Source organism: Coptis chinensis, chromosome 1 (assembly GCF_015680905.1).
Source record: "Coptis chinensis isolate HL-2020 chromosome 1, ASM1568090v1, whole genome shotgun sequence".
NCBI classification, from domain to species: domain Eukaryota; kingdom Viridiplantae; phylum Streptophyta; class Magnoliopsida; order Ranunculales; family Ranunculaceae; genus Coptis; species Coptis chinensis.
In genome coordinates, this window is record NC_141456.1 from 23,402,335 (window position 1) to 23,426,495 (window position 24,161).

The 24,161-nt window shown below is 33.1% G+C and overlaps 2 protein-coding genes across 4 annotated transcripts in view; both read left to right on the forward strand.

The window, feature by feature from the left end:
* The window catches only part of LOC147523012 (paired amphipathic helix protein Sin3-like 3), a 62,858-nt gene extending 60,220 nt beyond the window's left edge, over positions 1 to 2,638 (forward strand). For both annotated transcript variants that reach the window (XM_086596551.1, XM_086596545.1), the window contains exons 2-7: positions 82 to 182; positions 663 to 824; positions 913 to 1,077; positions 1,811 to 2,035; positions 2,137 to 2,235; positions 2,336 to 2,638. In XM_086596551.1, the coding sequence (XP_086452677.1) occupies positions 1,910 to 2,035; positions 2,137 to 2,235; positions 2,336 to 2,422 (312 nt within the window). In that variant the 5' untranslated portion in view covers positions 82 to 182; positions 663 to 824; positions 913 to 1,077; positions 1,811 to 1,909 and the 3' untranslated portion in view covers positions 2,423 to 2,638. The remainder of the gene's footprint in view (positions 1 to 81; positions 183 to 662; positions 825 to 912; positions 1,078 to 1,810; positions 2,036 to 2,136; positions 2,236 to 2,335) is intronic.
* Positions 2,639 to 13,869: 11,231 nt separating this feature from the next.
* LOC147523018 (paired amphipathic helix protein Sin3-like 4) lies at positions 13,870 to 23,903 on the forward strand. Of its 2 annotated transcripts, XM_086596560.1 has the most exons (24): positions 13,870 to 14,035; positions 14,259 to 14,371; positions 14,477 to 14,620; positions 14,701 to 14,887; positions 14,973 to 15,071; positions 15,241 to 15,417; positions 15,531 to 15,849; positions 16,002 to 16,138; positions 17,372 to 17,447; positions 17,531 to 17,560; positions 17,720 to 17,952; positions 18,052 to 18,206; positions 18,504 to 18,631; positions 18,748 to 19,002; positions 20,288 to 20,941; positions 21,040 to 21,131; positions 21,362 to 22,006; positions 22,107 to 22,207; positions 22,282 to 22,420; positions 22,556 to 22,705; positions 22,795 to 22,958; positions 23,036 to 23,147; positions 23,241 to 23,400; positions 23,488 to 23,903. In XM_086596560.1, exons 2-23 carry the CDS (start codon positions 14,295 to 14,297, stop codon positions 23,379 to 23,381), a joined length of 4,215 nt encoding a protein of 1,404 aa, XP_086452686.1. In that variant the 5' UTR covers positions 13,870 to 14,035; positions 14,259 to 14,294; the 3' UTR covers positions 23,382 to 23,400; positions 23,488 to 23,903. The 2 variants fall into 2 exon arrangements, with proteins under 2 accessions (XP_086452686.1, XP_086452693.1); XM_086596567.1 differs by lacking the exon at positions 13,870 to 14,035 and having other exon boundaries at positions 14,283 to 14,371; positions 14,562 to 14,620.
* Positions 23,904 to 24,161: the final 258 nt, after the last annotated feature.

Sequence of the window (24,161 nt, forward strand, 5' to 3'; positions counted from 1 at the left end):
GAGCTGCTTCCGTGGATTAGGTTCCCCTGCTCCAAGATAGAGCAACTTAAGGTTTTACGTTTATTTCTCTATTTCTTTCAGGCAATGGGGCATCAGGCATGGCCATATTGCAATAAGGACTGAATTCCAAATTGGTTACTGATTGAGGACTCGGACAAATTTAATAGGGATTATGGACAAAGGTAAACCTATGGGCTATTTCTATGTCTCGAAAATTTTCATGTGTTGTCCTAATGAATCCCAATGCCGCGGGGGAGGGGTTGCACCACACCCAATTTTTCGGTCAAAAAAAAAAATACTAGTTATAATAGTGTATATAATTTCCCTAAAAAAATATTTGTAGTGTATGTTAGTTGTAAGCAGTCTCTCTTGAGTGGCAATCCTGGATATTTGTGGTGTATGTTAGTTGTATAAGTCCTGAGTGGCAATTAGCAGCCCCCTTGAGTGGCAATTCTGGATCCGCCCCATGTCGTTTTTTCTCCTATTGAATTGTTTTTTTAATTGTTCCACTAAAAAATATGAACATTAGATTGTGTATGTGCTGAGATTAAATATGGTTGCCCTTTCTTTTCACATTGTACTGTGGTCCTGTAGGGGAAATGCAAAACAGAAATCCAGTCTCAGACTAACGTCAAGATCACCCCTCTCATTTTGTCATGCAGTTTCATCAAGTTTAAGTTTGGAATAGCACCGAGCAACTCTTTTAACAGTAGCAGTTAATTTACTACAGCCCACATTCTTCTTCTTTTTCCCCTGGGTTAGTTTCTTGAACAAACATCAAGAATTTGCTCCATGGAATCTTCATCCAACAAGAACGAACAAGTGTAAGTATCGACATTTAATTTGGTTTCCTTTTTTCTTCTTTTGATGTTTGGATTCTTTGCTGAATTCTATTATATTGATTGTTTATAGGGGTGGTAGTTCTGGTTCTGGAAATGTGATTCAAGGTGTAGGAAGACCAAGAGCAGCAGTTGAAGTGACTTCGAATTACGCAAAGAAAGTCATGGAGGAATTCAAAGATGACAAAGAAACGCTCAAAACTTTTTTTGATCTCTTGAAGGAGTTCCATGAGAAAAGGTTTGAATGATTATCATTATCTCTATGTAGTACTACTCCTTTAGTTTTTATGAGTAATCAAGATTCTTTATATGCTTCTTATTTCCAGTTGTTGGGTCTAGAACAGAATTCTTGATAAGAAAGGGTTTCCTAGCGTTTTTCTTTCTTTTTTCCTTGTTTAGCATTATTGGATAATCATTTAGTTGAGAAGGAGAAGTAAGTCCAACATGTGGTTGAAGTACGTGTTGCTGCGAATTTTTGGGAATAGATTTGTGATCAATACTAGTTACTTTCAGAATATGGGGACACCCCTAAAAGAAATTCTGTGAAAATCGCCATTCAATGGCCGGCCGGCCGGCCTACACAATTCACATATTCACATACAAGATTGGTATGTCTATTATTTAAGTTTTTGGTTCCCCTGGTACATTAAATCCTTAGTCCTAATTACTGTAAGTTCACCACTACATACGTCGAAAACAAGTCATGAACCCTTAATTGTTTCAAACGATGGCAATATATGGTCTATGCATGCGCGAGACTTGTCACCATTGGAGAGATTTATATATGTTGCTCAATTAGTATCATGTACTAACTGTAATAATTGCGTTGCACTCAGACCTTGATAGGAATTAAGCATAATGCTATGAACAACAACAATAATCAATGATCCAGAGAGCTTGTTCTGAATTTAAGATGCCTTGGTGACTTCGTCTAGACCGTCTACTTACTTCGTAACTCTTCATTTTTGCAGAATCAGTGGTCCAGATGTTATTTCACAAGTCAGTTTGCTGTTCAAAGGGCATGATATCTTATTTCGGGGTTCAATATCTTCTTACCGGGATATCGTGTAATGGATGGAACATCCGATCCATTGCCTTCTGGAACCCCCTCAGATACATCTTTGCCTGAACCCGCTCCCTCGACTGCTGCTGACTCAGGAATTAATGAAGCGCTGAACTTCTTGAGTAAAATCAAGGTTGTAAACCCCCATCATCTACTATATATTATATGCATGACTGGTAAGTGTATATTGCCTGATGATAGGATGCGGCTGATATTGTTATTTTGCTTTTGCAGACTCGTTTCCAAAGTGATGAGCAAGTTTATAGGAGTTTCCTGGACATTATGAAGGAAGGTCGTAATGATACCCAGTCAATCGCTGAAGTCTACCCATATGTAGCTACCTTGCTAGACTTATTTTCCTTCTCTATTTGAGACTTTGAGTTGAACAGCGTACATATACTAGCTTGTTGCTAAATATCAATTTTTTGTGCAGGTGGCCAATCTATTTCGTGCTCACGAGGATTTGCTCGAGGACTTCAAGATGTTCCTACCTATTACTCCTCCTTTGCCAGGGGAATGATCTGAGAGCTGATTGACCTTATATACATTTAGCTGCACTGCCTATGCTTTTACATTTCAGGAGTTTACAGAAAACTGTTTTCACTTTGTAATATATGGTTCAAATTCTCGGCAAAATGTTGCTTAGGCAACCACCCTTGTTCCCAGCACGAGTAATATATCTGAACTTCAAACACTGTTGCTCTACTTTCTATGATACATTTTCCATTGGTATATGGAGATTCATTGGTATATGGAGATTAAAATGTTGATATTGACGATGAAGGGACTTGATTCTCAAGCGGCTATATTACATAATTGATTCTTAAGGACTTGACCCCTTAACCCGGGGCGGACCCAGGAGTTTCGTCGAGGGTATTCAAGCTAAGTCGGAAATTCAACAACGAAAATTTTCTTTAGTGTTATGTAAAATAAATAAATAAATAAAAATTAACGAGTATAAACATATGATTTCAAAAAGCAAAATGATACCCGTGAGAAATTGAATTGAGAATTTGAGGTGGTTTGATAAATGAATCCGAGAAAATGTCCAAATAATAGAGAAGGTGATTGAAAAATCGAGAACATTTGAGAAGTTTAATAGAAAAAAAACGAAATGAATTACTCATTGGAGTAAAAGTTAAAGTGTGGACTTGGCCTATGTTACGGTCTTAGAGAGTTCTTAATCCAAAATGTTAAAAATCATTAACTAATGAGCCAAGTTTTTTTTTGGCTAAATACTAATGGGTTAAATTAAATATTAAACATTTAAGCCTACTATTTTTTTTTTTTGGAGAAACTTGAGGGTATTCACTTGAATACCCTACCTATACACTGGGTCCGCCCATGCTCTTAACGTTGTAGTAATAACTTAGATGTCAATGAGTAGTACAGGCGGATGTTTAACTGATAAACACTATATAAAATGCAAAACTATACTTGTTGAGACATTATATTCCCCCTACAAATAATACAATTATGTTTCGAGGTTAGTTCAATGTATTTGCATCAAGTTTCCGATTTTATGTTAATTATTCATTGAAGTTAGTTCAATGTAGTTATTGCATCTAGTTTCCAATTTCCCATTAATTATTCTTTGAGGTTAGATCAATGCAGTTGCATTAAGTTTTCGATTTTCCGTTAATTATTCTTTGATGTTAATTTAATGCAGTTGCATCAAGTTTATGATTTCTCGTTAGTTATTAATTAATGTTAATTTAGTGGAGTTGTATCCAGTTTTCGATGTTTCGTTAATTAGTTTTTGAGATTAGTTCATTGCATTTTCATCCAGGTTCCAATTTCTCATTAATTACTATTTCCAGTTAATTATTTTTAGAGGTTAGTTTAATGTTCAATGCATTTGCATTTAGTTTCAAAGTTCTGGTTATTTATGATTTAAAGTTAGTTCGACCAGTTACATCCAATTTCTGATTTCTAGTTAACTATTTTTTGAGGTTATTTCAATGCATTTGTATCAAGTTTCTGATTTCTCGTTAAATATTTCTTAAGATATTGCATCCAATTTCTAATTTACCATTAGTCAATATCTTATTTTAGTTTTATACAATTGCATCCAGTTTCTGATTTTCCGTTAATTATTCTTTGAGGTTAGCTCAATGTAGTTGCATCCAATTTTCGATTTCTAGTTAATTGTTCTTTGAGGTTAGTTCAATATCAAGTTTCCGATTTCCCATTAATTATTTTTTGATATTAGTTCAATGTAGTTGCATCAAATTTATGATTTCCTGTTAATTATTCATTGAGATTAGTTCAGTGCAGTTGGATCCATTTTTCGATGTTTCGTTAATTAGTCTTTGAGATTAGTTCATTGCATTTGCATACAGTTTCTGATTTTCCGTTAATAACTCTTTTGAGATTAGTTCAATATATATGCATCAACTATATATATATATATATATATATATATATATATATATATATATATATATATATATATATACATATATATATATATATATAGTTTTTATTATTTATGCTTTGAGGTTAGTTCAATGCAATTACATCCAGTTTTTTATTTTTCGTTAACTATTCTTTGATGTTATTTCAATGCATTTGCATCTAGTTTATGATTTCCCGCTAATTATTCTATTAGGTTAGTTCAATGCAGTTGCATTCGGTTTTTTATTTTCTGTTAATTATTTTTTGAGATTAGTTCAATGCATTTGCATCCAGTTTTCGATTTCCCGTTAATTATTATTTGAAGTTTGTTTGATGTATTTGCATACCGTTTCCAATTTTCCGTTAAATATTTTTCAAGAATTTGCATCCAATTTCTAATTTATTGTTAGTTATTCTCTGACGTTAGTTTAATGCAGTTACATCTAGTTTTTTATTTGTAGTTAATTACTTTTTGAGTCTGGTTTATTGTATTTATATAAAGTTTTCGATTTCCTGTTAATTACTCTTTGAGCTTAGTTCAATGTATTTGAATCCAGTTTTCGATTTCCTTTTAATTATCCAATGTGGTGTGTAATATCAACTTCAAACATTACATAAAAAATAAATTATGTTTGATTTACTATGTGGGATCATAAAAAATTATCCAGTTCCCGATTTCCCGTTAATTATTTTTTAAATTATATATGACTTGCTATGTTGGATCTTCAAAAATTATCTATGAACGTGTGATGTTATATTAATTATTCTGAAAAATATTTGCAACTATAAATGCATAATTATTATATATGAATATTATATTGATCACTCATACAAATTTTTTATAACGTGAAAACCCCACTATCCATTAAAAAAAATGAACTCACCCTTGATAAAAACCCTTCAACTTCATTTTGTTGTTTAATAATAGAAGTTTGATTAAAGTTTTGTGAGATTGTCTAATAAGGCGAAGTTCATATTGAAGCTACTTGAATAGCAAGGCGTTCCCAATCATATGAAAATAGATAATATAAATACTATTTTAAATGCAAAAATATACTTATCGAGACATTCCCACAACATATAATACAACTATGTTTTGAGGTTAGTTTAATACTTCCTCCAATTGGTGATCAAATTAAGGTCAACACAGATAGGGATTCTAGAGGGAACCCAAGTCCAGCTAAGTTGGGTGGATCCTTTAGAAATGTTTGTGGTGATTTTGTCTTACTTTTGAGCAAGGGTATCGGAATTGCAGACAACTATACAGCCGAGTACATGGCTATATTGGAGAGTGTGTAGCTTACCCTTTCAAAAGGATGGAACAATCTCTGGGTAAAATCAGATTCGGCAGCAGTTGTCATAGCTTTTAACTCAGTGGGTCATCCCTTGGCAACTCCTATGTAGATAGAAAATTTGCACGACGAAGGTACAAAGCTTGAAAGTGTTGCACAACTGGAGAGAGGCTAACCTAGCCGCAGATCAGGTGGCAAAATTTGGATCTTTTTTAGCTGAGAATGAGGTTTTTGTATCAAATGGCAGACCCCCATGGCTATATGAATGGGAGGTTCCATATGGTTGTTATTTTAAAATATTTTGAGCCTACATCGTATAGCATGTAGGTTCTACCACTCATGTACAGTTCTTTTATTTCGTTTCTTTCCTTAATTCAATTTATACTTACTAAGCAAAAAAAAAATGTTAGTTTAATGCATTTGCATTCAGTTTCTGATTTTCAATTCCATTATTTATTTATTTATTTATGTTAGTTCAATGCAGTTGCATCTAGTTTCTGATTTCCGTTATTTATTTTTTGAAGTTAGTTAAATGCAGTCAGTTCAATGCATTTGCATCAAATTTCATATTAATTGTTCTTCGAGGTCAGTTCAATACATTTGCATCCAATTTTTGATTTCCCGTTAATTATTCTTTGAGATTATTTTAATGCATTTGTATCCAGTTTTTTATTTCTCGTTTATTATTCGATAAGGTTGCATTTGCATTTAGTTTCCGATTTTCCGTTAATTATTGTTTGAGGTTAGTTCAATGAATTTGCATCCAATTTTCGATTTTTCGTTAATTATTTATTGAGGTTAATTCAATGCATTTGCATCCAGTTTATTTTTTGAGATTAGTTCAATGCAGTTGCATCTGGTTTTCGATTTTCCATTAATTATTATTTAAAAATAGTTCTACTCATTTGCATCATGTTCCCAATTTATAGTTAATTTTTCTTTGATGTTAGTTCAATGCAGTTGCGTCTAGTTTCTGATTTCCCATTAATTTAATCATTGAGGGTGGTTAATTCAATGCATTTCCAATCAATTTTTTATTTTATGACAATTATTTTTTTTATGTTAATTCGATGTATTTGTATCCAAGTTTTGATTTTCCGTTAATTATTCTTTGAGGTTAGTTTAATGCAGTTATATTCATAGTCCGATTTCCCATTAATTATTTTTTAAGATTAGTTTAATGTTTGTATTTGCATCAAGTTTCCGATTTTCCGTTAAATATTATTTGAGATTAGTTCGATGGATTTGCATCCAGTTTTCGGTTTCCCATTAATTATTTTTTGAGCTTAGTTTCATGTAGTATTATATATATATTTTAAAATATTTGTTATTATTGGTTTGCTATTATTTTTATTTTTATTTTTTTTATACATGTGAGCTTGCATTAGAATGAACGCAAAATTTTCTATTATATGTTTTGTGATGTTATTTTTTGTATAATTTAATTTTCTACTGTAATTTGTTTTGGGTTGGTATATATATACATTATAAAATTAGAAATTACATTATAGTGTTGATTTTATTTTTTATAAATTCAAAAATTTATTTGGAATATGTCGTACTTATTGTGGTTTTTGAAATTATTAACGATGACTAAATGTCTAAATCCCAAAGTGGATGATGCATTAAATCTATCCAACTTTATTTGTTTAGGCCCATATAAACATATAGTGCATATAATACTATTTTATTTGTTGTTCACTTAGTTTTGAGTGTACATGGTTACTTATTTTATGATTAGTTGACTTTTATATTTTCCTTTTTTGTCCCAGTCACATATATGGTTAACAAAGGTAGAAAGTAAATGTTCAGGTAACTCAATTTATTTTTTTTCCTTTGTTATTTCATTGTCTTTTTCTAAAAAGAAATTTTGTTATATTAAACTTCATCTAAAATTAGTGTGGAAACTATTCTTCGTGACGTAAGGGTTTTAAGAAAATCGTTTTCGATGCAAACTATTGTTTTTAGCAATTTAGCTTTTTGTCTCATATTTTTTTTCATAATTAGCTATATTGTTTATGAAAAGTTGAAGAATCTATGAAACTCTAGATGTGATTGTTTCCTTATTTATATATTTTTTTTTTCGTAATTAGTAATAGAGTATAGAAAAAACTGGAGTCTGGTGAGTGTTTCAATTGTCTGATTTTTTCATATTAGTCTCATACTTTTTTATAATTAGTCAAAGAGTTTTATAAATATTAGAGACTTTGTGAATACCCAAAAAATAGAGCCAAGAGGGTACAACTATAATCTACTATCTATATACTAAAGCAGAGACCTCTAATGGAAGATTTTCTCTCTCCTATGTGGCACTCTAATACGAGAGTTAGTTTTTTGCTCTCTCCTATGTGGCACTATAATATGAAAGATAATCTTTTCTAATAGTGTACAATCCCACATACATAAAACCTCTTTGGAGTTTTGAGAGTTTGAGTATATTTCTAATTCTTATATTTGGAGAGTTTGAGTGTATTTCCAATTTTTATATAATTGATAAAATAAAAAAAATTGATAAAAAATAGGTAATTTGTAAAAGGTAATTTCCTATTACGAATCAAACACTTTTAGTGCTCCAATTCTTATATATTTAATCAAATAAAAAAATTGCTAAAAAATATGTGATTTGTATAAACTAATTCCCTATTACAAATCATACAATTTTAGTGTCTATGATAAAGCAACGACTTATTTCGAATATATCCTTAACATAGCCTCAAAACATAGTTAAAAACAATTATACAAAAAATATAATAAAAAAAAAAAAAAAAAAAAAAAAAAAAAAAAAAAAAACAAAGCAATAATGACAAATATTTTAAAAAATATATAATACTGAATGAAACTAACGTCAAAAAACAATTAATGGGGAACCGAAAACTGGATGTAAATGCATCAAACTAACCTCAAATAATATTTAACGGGAAATTGGAAATTGGATGCAAATGCAAGTATTAAACTAATCTTAAAAAGTAATTAATAGAAAATTGGAATATGGATACAACTGCATTAAACTAACCTCAAATAATAATTAAAGGAAAATCAAAACTTGGATGCAAATATATCAAACTAACATAAAAAAATAATTGTCAAAAAATCGGAAACTGGATGTAAATACATTGAGCTAACCCTCAAATATTAAATTAACGGCAAAATCATAAACTGGATGCAACTGTATTGAACTAACCTCAAAGAAAAAGTAATTATAAATTGGAAACATGATAAAAATGCGTGGAACTAATGTTAAAAAATAATTAATGGGAAATCGGAAACCGGATGCAACTGCACTGAACTAATCTCAAAAAATAAACTGGATGCAAATGCATTGAACTAACCTCAAAACATAGTTGGATTATATGTTGTGGGAATGTTTCAAAGTATAGTTTTGCATTTAAAATGGTGTTTATCTTATCTCTTTCCGTATGATTGAGAACTCCTTGCTATTTAAGTAGCTTCAATATATATGAATTTCACCTTATTAGGCAATCTCACAAAACTTCAATCAAACTTATTTTATTAATTATAAACAACAAAATGAAGTTGAAAGGTTTATCAAAAGTGTGTTATTTTTTTTTAATGGAGAGTGAGATTTTCACGTTATAAGAAATTTGGTTGAGTGATCAATATAATATTAATATATAATAGTTATGCATATTTGCAAATATTTTTTCAGAATAATTAATACAACAACACCCGTTCGTAGATAATTTTTGAAGATTCCACATAGTGAGTCATGCATAATTTAAAGAATAATTAATGGGAAATCGGGAACTGGATAATCTTCGATGATCTCACATAGTAAATCAAGTATAATTTACTTTTTATGTCATGTTTGTAAGGACACTACAGATAGATCAGTAGAAGTTGGTATTACACACCACATTGGATAATTAAAAGGAAATCAGAATCTAGATTCAAATACATAACTGAGCTCAAAGAGTAATTAACGGAAAATCGGAAACTTTATGCAAATGTAATAAACTAAACTTAAAAAGTAATTAACTAAAAATCAGAAATTGGATGCAATTGTATTAAACTAATGTCAGATAAATAACGGAAAATCGGAAACGGTATGCAAATACATCAAACAAACCTCATATAATAATTAATGGGAAATCGGAAACTGGATGCAAATGCATTGAACTAAACTCAAAAAATAATTAACATAAAATCAAAAACCGAATGCAATTGCATTGAACTAACCTCATAGAATAATTGGTGGGAAATCGGAAACTAAATGCAAATGCATTGAAATAATCTCAAATAATAATTAGCGGGAAATCAGAAACCAAATATAATTGCATCAAACTAACCTTAAAGCATAAATAATCAAAAACTAGATGCATATGTATTAAACTAACCTTAAAAAGTTATTAATGGAAAATCGGAAAATGGACCCAAATGCAATGAACTAATTAATCTCAAAGACTAATTAACGAAATATTGAAAAATAGATGAAACTGCATTGAATTAACCTAAATGAATAATTAACTGTAAATTATAAATTTGATGTAACTGCATTAAACTAACCTCAAAAAATAATTAACAGGAAATCGAAAACTTGATGCAAATGCATTGAACTAATCTCAAAGAACAATTAACATAAAATCGGAAATTGGATGAAATTGCATTGAACTAACCTCAAAAAATAATTAACGGAAAACCAAAAACTGGGTGCAACTGCATTAAACTAAAATCAAAGATTAACTAATGAGAAATCAGAAATTGGATGCAAATGCATTGAAATGACCTCAAAAAATAGTTAACTGGAAATCGGAAGTCGGATGTAACTGCATCGCACTGACCTCAAAGCATAAATACGAGTAATTAGGAACCCAAAATGAAAGTGATTTTATAAAAACATACTCTTACATGTATGCAAACTGTATAGAAATTGTAAACTATCGAACTAACCTAGAAAAAAATTGACGGAAATCTTAAAACCGGATGAGATGTATTGAACTAACCTTAAAGAGTAATTAACGGGAGATTGGAACCTGGATGCAAATGCAATGAACTAATCCCAAATACTAATTAATGAAACATTGAAAACTGGATGCAACTGTACTGAATTAACTTTAATGAATAACTAACGGAAAATCATAAAGTGGATGCAATTGCACTGAACTAACCTCAAATAATAATTAACGGGAAATCGGAAACTTGATGCAACTATATTGAATTAACCTCAAAGAATAATTAATGAAAAATTGAAAACTGGATGTAACGTATTACATTAAACTAACCTCAAAGAATAATTAATGGAAAATAAAAAACTTGATGCAAATGCATTGAACTAATAACCCTAAAACATATTTATATTATATGTAGGAGAAATAAATGTCTCGACAAATATAGTTTTGCATTTTAAGTAGTGTTTATCTTAATTCTTTTATTGTGATTGGGAATGTCTTGCTATTCAAGTAGCTTAAATATTATCTTCGCCACAATGAATATTATCACAAAACTTCAATCAAACTTCTATTGTTAAACCTAACAATAAAAAGAAGTCGATGAATTTTATCAAGGTTTGATGCTTCATTTTTATAGAAAGTGGTGCAATAAATTTAAATGAGTAATTAATATAATTTTCATATCTCCCTATGCATAGTTGCTAATATTTTTTAGAATAATTTAATATAACGATACCCGTTCGTAGGACACGTTCATGTGATAAATTTTTTCAAGTGGGAGTAGTGTATTTTTTGAGGATATGGAAACAATCAATCTGTTTTAGAGATTTGTACAAATTAGTACGTAAGCCGAGCGGTGATGATTTACCGCTAAATCACTATAAATCTAATAAAACTATTATACAAGCTAGATCGAGTTTAAGATAATTCCATATGAAAATTACGGATTAATATCCTAAACCACAAAGTAAAGAGGCTATCTCAATTTGATCCCTTAGTTTTCAAGTACTTATACACCATAATCGCTGCTCATTTACGTATTTCGGCTTATTTTCAATAAAAATATATCCTGATTCGAAAATTTGCCGCTAACTCACCATAAATCCAAGAAAACTATTATACAAGTTAGATCGAGTTTAAGATAATTCTATTTGAAAATTACGGATTAATATCCTAAACCACAAAGTGAAGAGGCTATCTCAATTTAATCCCTTAGTTTCCAAGTACTTATACACCATAATCGAGCTGCTCATTAACGTATTTCGGTTTATTTTTAATAAAAATCTATTCTGATTCGAAAATTTGCCACTAAATTACCATAAATCTAAGAAAACTATTATACAAGCTAGATCAAGTTTGAGATAATTATATTTGAAAATTATGGATTAATATCCTAAACCACAAAGTGAAGAGACTATCTCAATTTGATCCCTTAGTTCCCAAATACTTATGTACCATAATCGTTGCTCATTAACGTATTTTGGTTTATTTTCAATAAAAATATATTCTGATTCGAAAATTTGTATGTGATATTTTGTAAAGCCTTTTAAGCACACAAAATATTTAATAGATCCTGAGCGTATGCCCGAGTCTAAAATCTAGTATATATCTAAAGAAGAGTTAGCATCCCATATCAGATGGGCCATGGAATGGATATACTGCTAGCGGATGAGGAGTAGGGTTGGCACTAGATTGAATTTGGGCCTTGAACGGGTCAATTATGAGCTTTGATCCAAAATCAAAACGCAAATCCTTAGCCCAGATTGGAAAAATCCATGGAGTACACTGATTTCCCTGTTTCCAAATTACAATTGATGGTAACTAGGGGTGGGAATTTGGCCCTAACGACCCTAACCCGGTCCTGACCGACCCGACCCTAAGCCCTATAAAGCCCTAGCCCTATAGGGCAGGGCTAGGGCTAAGATTCTAAAACATAGGCCCGACCCTAATTCAGCCCTCATTAGCCCGACCCTAACCAAGCCCTAATCGGCCCTGTTTCACACTTTCACTATAAATACACATACCATAATTGTCCAACTCTTTGTTAAATATTTTCAATTAAAATAACATTGTCCTTTGTAATTTATCACTTACACCCAAGGGTACTTCCAATAACTTGTCTTATATAACAAAAACTTGTCAACTTAACAACCATGAAGAACAATGAGCACTAACCTAATAAAAAATAAGACTTTATTCCTTTGATCATCAAGTCAAAGTCCATAACTTATTATTCTCAATTTCTTTTCTCACTTATTTCTTATAAATTATATTTTTATTCACATCCAAGCCAAGTCTAAAACTAAAGATTTCCTTCCACACCATTAAAGCAAAATACAGAGCAAACATTTGTAACATAGAAACCAAAAAACAACATTTGTCAGAAAAATGACATTTGTAATCTCAAACCTTTCTCCATCACTTGTTCAAAAGCCAATATTTTCATTTTCATATACAAAGCTTGAATCACTTTTAAATTAGAAGAAAGGTAATATTATATTTGTTTGAATCTATTATAGAAATAATTTATGATATTACAAATAGTTTAACAACTTCCATGACCCTTAACCAAAACTATTATGTTTTTTCTTTATATCTATTACTTCTTCCTTTAAAATGATAATATAATTATTTTGTCTATGTATTTCAATTTAAAATGTAATTTTAGTGAGGTTTGAGTATATAAGGAAGAACAAATTCGAACTCTCGATGTCTTGGTTTCATTAGATTGTGAATGTGCATTTTAAATTTGTGGACTTATACTGAGGATTATTACTTAGATTGGTTGGACTTTGAGTTTGTAGATTATCAGACATTTTGTAATATAAATGAGTTTTAAAACGATGTAGAAAAAAAATATATATATATATAGTCTCTACCTAAAGCCTTTAAAGAGGGCTTAAGGTAGGGTAAGGGCATAAGGTTTAGACTTGTGACCCGGCCTTATACTGACTTTAGGACCGGGCCGACCCAGCCCTAATATTTGAAGGACTTTAAATGTTTAGGGCCGGGCTAGCCCGACCCGGCCCATTGCCCACCCCTAATGGTAGCGCACTAACGCCCATATGTACGGAATTTCATGGTGATTTGAATCTTTGATATAACATTTAAAAAAAAAATCAACTATTTACCAAGTAACTAGCGTCTACTAACTTTCTTAGTATTAGTAAAATTTTCGTACCATACATTAGACAAATAAAGAGAAAGTGCAACCAAACTCTCGAATGACTCCATACATAACATAATAGGTGGGTGAAAAAAACCATAAAATTTAAGGTTAGCTATGTTATATAATAGGGAACTTAAGATGATTAATAAATTTACCTTTTACTCCTCCTTATATATATCATCATCATCATCATATATAGTCGAACTACCTTTCCTCTCCTCCCTCTCTATATAACATCTTCATTTTACTCTCTCTCTCTCTCTCTCATTTTGTTGTATTTGATTCTCTGTTTACCAAAATAAAAAAAAAAAACTAAACACCCGCTCTCCTTCTTTCTTTTTACAAAAACACACAAAATTCCAGCACAGGTTACTCTTTTGTTTCTTCTCTCTAATTTTTTTTTTTCTATCTATCAAGTTTATGAATCGATCTATGTTTATAATTGCGTGTTTATAAAGTAATCTTAATAAATATTATATTTTTTTACTTGTTACTGTTCATAAACTGGAATAAGTTACTGTTAGATCTGTTGTAATGTTATTTAATTATGGTTTAATAAGGTTAAATTTTTGATTTTTGCATGTTTTGAAGAATGACTTGTTGAAGAGGTGTGTTTATTTATTGGTGATGAAGAGGTCGAGAGACGATGTTTATATGGCTTCTCAACTTAAAAGGCCAGTGCCCATTTCTTCTCGGGGCGAACCGTAAGTTATTTTTTTTGTTGTTGTTGTCAGTTCTTCATGTCGTTGTTGTTATAGTGTTTCTGTTTGAGTAATAAGAAAAATATTGGTTGAATTATTATTATGAAGATCTGGGCAACCCCCTGGTGGTGTACAAGCATTAACAACGAACGATGCCCTAACATATCTGAAAGCTGTAAAGGATATGTTTCAGGATAAAAGGGAAAAATATGAGGAGTTTCTTGATGTTATGAAAGATTTCAAGGCTCAGAGGTCTGATTACTATTTTTAATTAAACTTCCCATTTCGTAAAACTTACATTAATAAACTGTAAGTGTTTATTTTGCTTGTAGAATTGACACTGCGGGTGTTATAGCGAGGGTCAAAGATTTGTTCAGAGGGCATAGAGACCTCATCTTAGGTTTTAATACCTTTTTACCAAAAGGTTACGAGATCACCCTTCCACTTGAGGGTGATGAGCCTCTGCCAAAAAAACCAGTTGAGTTTGAGGAAGCTATTAATTTTGTAAACAAAATAAAGGTACGATGATCTATGATTTTGTTGAATTTGCAAAGTGTGATTTTGCTTTCAAGTTCTCTTGTTAAACTCATACTATTGTCTGCAGACGAGATTCCAGAATGATGATCGTGTCTATAAGTCGTTTTTGGAGATACTGAATATGTATCGGAAGGATAACAAATCCATCACTGAGGTCTTCCATGAGGTACATTTTTTTTTTTTTTTTATCCGTGAGGTACATTGACAGTGACTTGCTTAATTTTTTTTTTCCCTTGCTTGACATGGGCTTAAATGCTTGCTTGTTTCTTGTTTTAAATGCTCTTTTCTTTGTAAAGCTTTTTATGGTCTTGATTAATTGTTCTGTTTTGTTTCAGGTTGCTGCTCTTTTTCATGACCATGCAGACCTGCTCGATGAGTTCATACATTTCTTACCAGATACTTCGGCAGCAGCCCCTGCCCAGCATGCTCAAGCGGCAAGAAATTCATCTCTTCTTCGTCGCGATGAGAGGAGCTCTGCTATTCCCATTTCACGACATATGCATGACAACAAGGTCCTTCCATACTCATCTATTATTTTTCTCACTTGTCTGTTGTTTGTGTTAAGTTTGTTGTCATCATATACTGACCCACAACCCTAAAATTTTGTTAATCTGCGTTTTGCCAGAGGGACAGGGCTAACCGTGCCGATCGTGATCTCAGTGTTGATCGTCCTGATCCAGACCATGATAAAGCGCTGATGAAAATGGACAGGGATCAGCGGAGGCGGGCGGAAAGGGAAAAAGAGCGGAAGGAAGACCGCAATAGAAGAGACCGTGATCGAGAAGAGAAGGATGTAGATCTCGATAGCAATAGGGACTTCAACATACAGCGTCTGCACAAACGCAGTTCCCGTAGGGTTGAAGAAAATCAAGTGGGGGAAGATACTGAGAAATTTGGGATACATTCTGTTTCATCTTCATATGAGGATAAAAGTGTCTTGAAAAGTGAGTCTTTGATCATGGTATTTTACTATGTTGCCGTTTTAATCTTGTGAGTTTATGCTTGAGTTGGATTACAATTATTTATCTAAATTTTTTGTTACTTTTCCATTATTTATCTTGGTCTTTATAACTTGCTTTGCTCCATGTCATGGCAGGTGTGTACAACCAAGAGTTTATTTTCTGTGAGAAAGTTAAGGAGAAGCTGCGGACTTCTGATGACTACCAGGAGTTTTTGAAATGCCTTCATATTTATAGCAAGGAAATCATAACGAGGTCCGAACTGCAAGCATTGGTATGTTCCTTACTTTTATGTTTTTAATCTGATTTGATCCTCAGCTGATTTTGAACTATGTTGGGCTGCTAAACATCCACTGGCTTGGTTTTGTTCTTATATATGTACATCATCAACCAGGGAGATTATTTGTGTTGTATGAACGCATCACATTTGCTATACAAAATTGTTTAAGTGTCAGGTCCATAAATACTGATTTTCAAAACTGTACCTAGTGAACAAATGTGGTTCGTAAGAGTTTTATGTATTTGATTGTGCATAAATGGGTGGTTATGTGATATATAGTATACCACCTGTCATATCTCTTTGTTAAGTATTATTGTGGCAGATAGCTCTTGGTGCTACTGCTTGGGATATCACAATTTCACGAACACTATAGACTAAATAGTATTGTGTCAGAAAAGACGTATACTTTTTCTTTTATCAGTATCAAAAGGAGAAACTTCCTAAAAGACCACTTACTTTACCCATCTTATCAATTTAGGGACAAAACTTTTTTCCACTATCAATCTGGGGACAAAACTCTAAACATTTTATCCCAATTTGGGGACAAAACTATTAACACTTAATCAATCTGAAGAACGGCTGTCATTCCGTCCAAACTTAGTCGATTGAATGGCCCCAGTTGCACAAAACTCCCTAATCAAAGAAACTCAATTCACTCTCTTCAAAAATTTCTCAAATTTTGTCCCTAATTTTCTTAACACTTGTTTTTCTTCGACCTTCAAATTCTTCAATTGAAATTGGGGTTTAGATCAATTTCAATTTCAAATGGTTGAGATTGGAGTGATAGAGTTTGATGACATTTTCAGAATTGACCTATATCCTAATTGGGCAATTAGGGTAACTACATTACCTAAACTTGGATGGAATGCTAACGGTTTCCCACATTGATAAAATGTTGAGTTTGTATACTACTCTTCGTGTCTTTACAAGAACTATACCTTTTTAGTTGCCAAAGCGACAAGGATCTTGTGATTCCACGGACAGTAATGTATTTTATGTGTTGGTTGTAAGAGTGTTGACCAATCAAATGACTGACTCTTTTGATGTATCTTTTATGACAGATTACCCATAAAACAGTTTATAAACTTACTTTCTTTCTGGTTTACATCGGGAGCATTTCTGATCCACATTGTTCAACATTTCACATTTCAGTAATATATATGTACCTGACTTAGATGTTGCCATGATATACTTATGCCGTATTTGATTTCATTTTTCGTTTTTCAGGTGGGTGACTTACTTGGGAATTATCCAGACCTTATGGATGGGTTCAATGAATTTGTGAAACGATGTGAAAAGATTGGTATTGGCAAAAACCATAATGTTTAGAGGTTTTCTTTTACTCATTTGGCTTTTAAGGTTTCTAATTGAGTGATTTCTCTGCAGATGGATTTCTTCCTGGCGTTATTAACAAAAGTATGTAAATGGATATACTTTCTTCAAATGTTGCATTATTTGTTTTTATCAAATTTTCTTTATTGTATTAACTCTACTGGCATTTGTTTTAATTGTTAATGAAATGTCTTAGTCTTCCTAGGTGTCGTAAATGATACCAAACTTTTGATTGTAATGCAGAGAGTGAAGGAGATCTATCGAGGCCCCTAAAGATAGAGGATCAAGAGCGTGAAAGGGATGACAGGGACAATGATAAAGACCATGAAAGGGAGAGGGATAGAGAAAGAGATAGATCAGCAGTTCACAAGGCTCCTTCTTCAAGCAAGGATAAGTATATGAATAAACCCATTTCAGAGCTTGACCTGTCCAATTGTCCTCGTTGTACCCCCAGCTACAGGCTTCTGCCAAAGAATGTAAGTTCTCCTCTTATCTTCTTCTTCTTTATCTCATGGAAACTTCTGTGATTTTCAGTTGAGTTGTGTGCTTAATCATCATGTTTAATCATACTGTAGTATCCGATACCTTCAGCAAGCCAGAGGTCAGATCTTGGTGCTCAAGTGTTGAATGATTGTTGGGTGTCAGTGACTTCAGGAAGCGAGGATTACTCTTTCAAACACATGCGCAGAAACCAATATGAAGAAAGCCTCTTCAGATGTGAAGATGACAGGTTAAGATTTTACTCCAGATGTCCTGCAATGGTGTTTACCTTCATGTTGTGGTTCATCTTGTACATATTGTCCTTGATCATTATTTCACTCTATACATTACTGTCTTCTGAGAATTGTTCAGAGACACTGAAGAGAAGGATAGCAAGATATCGTTGTTTTATGTAATTTCATCATGGGCGAAGCAAAGAAAATAGTTTTAATGATTAGGCATATCATTCATTGCTGGACTTATTTTTGGTGAAAAGAATTATTATGAATAAACATGACTAATTTGTATCAAAATGTCATGGTATCAGGTTTGAACTAGACATGCTATTAGAATCTGTGAATGCAACAACAAAGCGCGTGGAAGATCTGTTGGACAAGATGAATGATAATACAACTAAAGCGGACAATACCATCCGCATTGAGGATCACTTTACTGGTCTGTATATGGAACCTGACAAGGAGTGATAAACTTTAATGTTTCCATTCACCCAGTGATATTTTTGTTCGTGGATGTGCTCCTTCTGATCATTTTCTGTCTTTTCTGTTTTCTAGCTTTAAACCTAAGATGCATTGAACGTTTATACGGTGATCATGGCTTGGATGTGATGGATGTACTGCGCAAGAATGCATCTCTGGCGTTGCCTATCATATTGACTCGTTTAAAGCAGAAACAAGAAGAGTGGTCAAGGTGTCGTTCAGATTTTAACAAGGTTTGGGCTGAGATTTATTCTAAAAACTATCACAAATCACTTGATCATCGAAGCTTCTACTTCAAGCAACAAGACACAAAGAATCTGAGCACAAAAGGTTAGTTTAAGATGTCATTTACGAAGAATTAAGCGTGACGGTTATAGATTGTATGTTCTTTTTTGACCCTTATCATCTATCTTCGATGGCTGCATTGGGTTCTTATGTGTAGATGCCAATGTGTCTTCGTTGATTTAATTCTGTTCAACATTGCTTCTATAAATTGAATTAATGTTTTGAAATCTAGAACAAGTACGTAGGAAAGCCATAGAGTTTTAAAATTGTTAAATTCTTAACTGCTGGCTCTCGTAGAATGGTCAGAATACATATTTAAGTATCTGCATGGAAGAAGAGTTATGGATCTTATCAAATTTCCTAGTATCTGATATGCTTTTTGGCAAGGATTTCTGTGTCTATAATCACATATTTACTTATATGTCAATATACTTGTGGTTGGTATCAAAGTCATTGCCATGGGGGATTGATAATACAGCTTCTAACAGAACTTTCCATATGGCCAGATTTTGACAGTATATTGTTAGTCAAATGCACAGGATTATCGGGAAAAGTGAGAGTACAGTTTAACTGTTTAAGAATGTTATATTTTTTTTAAAACTTCTTGAACAGAGTGATAGTTCCTTAAATTTGGTTAGTCATTTTGATAAGATGGTAAGAAGATTTTTTTTGCCTCAGCATAAATAAATGGTGCCTGTTTTTCCCTAACCATAGTTATATGGATAAAGAACACATAAGCCTGTTGATGCATGTTTTTCCCATTAATTTTATCAATAAAGATTCTTTAGAAACCCACTTTGTTGAGCTGATATAAGAAGAGTGAGGAATTTTAGTTTCGGACTCTTTACTTGTTGATAAATTTATTTTGTGATCTATTGATGTGTTTTTTGAATGAAAGCCGAGCATGGAAATACGAAAGTACAATTTTGTTGAGGTTCTCGTAAGATTGTCTTAAAAAAGGATATCAGTAGTCCTAGGATTATACACCAATTTTCACTTGCAAACTCAAATTTGAGAATCGTACTTGTTAATGCTTATTCATGTACTTATCTTAATTTAAATATTAGTTGTTCAAAGACTAAAACATAAATGAAATTTGACTAAATATGCTCCATTTAGTAGGGATTTGATTTTCTTCTGTGTCATAATTTATTTGTATTTTGTGTTATTACTAGTAGGCTACATCAACATCTCAACTTCATTTTGTGTGGTCTCTCAGATTTAATAAGTATTCAATTGAAGTCTAGAACCAGTTTAATGTTTATTCTCTTCTGTTGTTGAGTTTCTACTTTTAGTTCCTGTAACTCATTGTACACTTTTTATTGTACAGCTTTATTGGCTGAGATTAAAGAAATAAATGAGAAGAAGCGTAAAGAGGACGATGTCCTTCTTGCAGTTGCTGCTGGGAATAGACGTTCTATAATTCCTAATATAGAATTTGAGTATTCTGATTCAGACATCCATGAAGACTTATATCAGATCATAAAATACTCATGTAATGAGGTCTGTACAACCACAGAACAGTTGGAGAAAGTTATGAGGATCTGGACGACTTTTTTAGAACCAATGTTGGGTATCCCTCCTAGGCAACAGGGGACAGAGGACAGTGAAGATATTGTAAAGGCTAAAAGTCATGTAAAAAGTGGTGTAGCAAGTATAGGAGAAAGCAATGGCAGTCCAGATGATGAAGTTGCTATCGATAATGTCAAGCAACTCAACTCTCTTAGCAACGAAGATGACAACATTCCACCTGAACAAGCAAGTTTTTGCAGGGATGGATTGGTAAATGGGGAAAAAGCTAAAGAAGATGGTGTTCTTGGTATAGATCAAATTAGCCGTAGGAGAGATGCTCTTCAAAATGGAAGAATGTCGAATAATGTTCCTGTGGTTGAGGAATCATCAGTAATTAGTGCACAAGCTAATTCTAATGAAAGGCTAACCAACAACAATGCTTCACTTGCTATTAGAGCACAACAAAGTCATGGTAACCCCTCAAATATAAATTGTTTATTTGTCACCACTTTTCTATTTTGAAGATTATAATTTGGATTTATGACTGCTGTGATACTTTCTCATTGCAAGGGCTTAGTGTAACACCACCCAAAACCTGTCCTGCTGCTGTTGAGGGGGTGCTTGAGGCTGGACTTTCTAATGAAGCCCTACCTTCATCACAGGTATGAGCTTACATTATGATCCCTTGAAGGTCCTAACTATTCTAGTTAATAGAGATGTGCAGTGTTTGAATGAAAATCTAGAATGAGCAGACTATTATGGTCATATTTTTTCTGTAGGTTGATACTAAATTCTTTTACTGCAATGATCACAAAACTCTTGGCTTATTGTTAGTCTGGATTAGGTCTAAGTAGCTATTCGGTGCTCAAAGTACATTTCTCATGCCCTGTAGGATGGTGATATTACAAAACCAGTTATAGCGCCAAATGGGGTGATGGCAGAAAGCACTAAGGTTGATGATTCTGTTGGTCATAGCAAGGTCGATAGAGAAGAGGGTGAGTTTTTCCCAACTGAAGGTTTTGAAGAGGATAATTTTCGAGCCTATAAAACTTCTGGCACAGATGTCGTACCAAAAGCTAAGGAATCTACTCCAAAGAGGCAATATGAAGCCAAACATGGACAAGAAGCATTATGCCGTCGTGAGGCAGGAGGCGAAAATGGTGCTGATGCTGATGATGAGGGGGAGGAAAGTACACAAAGATTGATGGAGGAAAGTGATAATGCTTCCGAGGCTGGTGAAGATGTTTCAGGGAGTGAGTCTGGTGAAGGTGACGAATGCTCTCGGGAAGATCACGAAGAAGATGAGGAAGATGTAGATCATGATACCAAGGCGGAAAGTGAAGGTGAGGCGGAGGGGACTGCTGATGCGCATGATGTAGACGGAGATTGCATGTCATTGCCATATTCTGAGCGTTTTCTAGAGACGGTGAAGCCTCTTGCAAAACATGTCCCTTCTTTGTTACATGGTAGAGAAAAGAAAGATTCTCGAATTTTTTATGGGAATGATTCCTTGTATGTGGTTTTTAGGCTTCATGAGGTAAGATTTTGTTTTTCTTTTTTCATAAATATACACTCCTTTTAGATACAGATCTTATTTGAAGTTATTCATGGATACATGGTTTAATCGTTGGTCACAGACACTTTATGAGAGAATGCTGATAGGAAAAAAGAGCTCATTGTCTGATGAAAGGAAATGGAGAACTTCAAAGGATTTAGGCCAACCTGACTACTACGCCAGGTGGTTTAATTTCTTACTGGATGTCCTCTGTAAAGTGGATTGGTATATACTGATTTGGATTCTTCTGTTTGCAGATTACTGAATGCCATATACAATTTAATTGATGGTACTTCTGACAATACAAAGTTCGAGGATGAATGCAGAGCTATAGTTGGAACTCAGGCATATATTCTGTTCACATTAGACAAGTTAATACATAAACTTGTCAAGCAGGTAAGCTATGTTCTTTGGTCTTGAATTAGGTCTTAGGTTTTCCCTCTTGTTGATAAAAGATTTAGGCTTGGTACTAGTAGTATAGCAGCATGGATATTAGAATCACCCAATTATTCTCATTCATGGTTAATACAGCTTCAAACGGTTGCGACTGATGAAATGGACAATAAGCTTCTTCAACTGCATGCATATGAGAACTCAAGGAAACCTATAAGATTTGTGGATTCAGTATACCATGAAAATGCTCGTGTCCTCCACGATGAGAATATCTATCGGTTTGAATGTGTAAGTCTTCAGTTGCCAGTTTTTAGTTTCCTTAAGCAGGGTGACTTTTCTTGGATTGCCATGATAATTTTCTTTTCTTTGTTGCGCAGTCTTCTAGTCCAACCCGTTTGTCTATACAGCTGATGGATTACGGTTATGAAAAGCCTGAAGTAACTGCTGTTTCCATAGACCCCAATTTTGCAGGTTATCTGCACGATGACTTCCTGTCGGTTGTTCCTGACAGGAACGAAATACATGATGTCTTCCTTGCGAGGTATTTAACAAGGGACATCGACATAGTAGTAACTTTTTATGGATTTCTTTACAATGGTTCATATTAATTTCACGCAGAAATAAGCGAAAATATGCTACTGGAGACGAGTTTTCTGCTACGTGCACTGCCATGGAAGGAGTTAGAGTGTCCAATGGTCTTGAGTGTAAGATAGCTTGCAATTCATCGAAGGTATCACATGCTGTGTTCTCTAGTCTCAATGTCTAAGTATCTTTCTTGTGCTCCTATAGTTTCATTTTATGGGCGTGTTCATGGCTGTGGCAGGTATCTTATGTTTTGGACACCGAAGATTATTTGTATCGAATGAAACGTAAACAGAGAAAGCTCTCATGCCATGACCAGGCAAACCGCTCAAATGGCAATGCTCTTAAAGTACACAGATTCCACAGATTTTTATCCTCCTAATGTCGTTGGTGCATTGATGGTAAATTTGTTACTTATTTTATTTATGTTGAAACATTCTATTCCCTTTGTGATAATAGTAGTTAAAAGTCATTTATATATTTTGCAGTTCAGAAATCATCACATGCATAACGTATTCCCTGGGAGCTGGTTTTTGCAACTATCCTGCTTGATGCTGTTGTTAAGTGTAACACTGAAGCAGAATTTTTGGACTGGCAGCTCTATCAAATTTTTCATTTTTTTTTCTTGTTTAGTCAGCCGATGAATAACCACATAACGGGTTATATGGCTCGTAAAGATCGACAATGTAATGTTTTATTTTACTCTTATTATGGGCGTATTGAGCCACCATCGTGTAAATAGCAGTAATTACTGATGTGTAACCTGTGTGGATCATGTAAAGCTCAACCCTGAACCATTTAGGGAACTAGTGCTAGGTATCATTTCAAATGGTAAAAGTACGAGTTTTTCGTTAAAACATATAACATTTTAGGTGGATATGAAGTACACTATCCATTTTTTGAACTGTGTTCCAAATTCGTCATTACTTATCCCTTGTTAGCTAGGATGCAAGATTTGGATCAGGGTCAACTGGACTGTTTCAAGTTCAAAGAAAATTAGAAAAGCAAACATGGCAGATTGGCAGAGGGTAGGTGGTAGCAGTAGCATCCATGAGAGAATTAGGGGAAAGCTAGTTCTAAAATATTGAAAACAATAGTCCGATATCTAGTCAGTACAAACCAGAGGATTAATATTTAAACTACCCAAGAAAAAAAATAGCAG

Excerpts from the sequence above, each read along its gene's own strand:
- LOC147523018 (XM_086596560.1), top strand. The coding sequence starts at position 14,295 with ATGAAGAGGTCGAGAGACGATGTTTATATGGCTTCTCAACTTAAAAGG. Across the intron at positions 15,850-16,001 it reads GGATAAAAGTGTCTTGAAAA|GTGTGTACAACCAAGAGTTT; the intron begins GTGAGTCTTTGA and ends ATGTCATGGCAG. Across the intron at positions 20,942-21,039 it reads TAGAGCACAACAAAGTCATG|GGCTTAGTGTAACACCACCC; the intron begins GTAACCCCTCAA and ends TCTCATTGCAAG.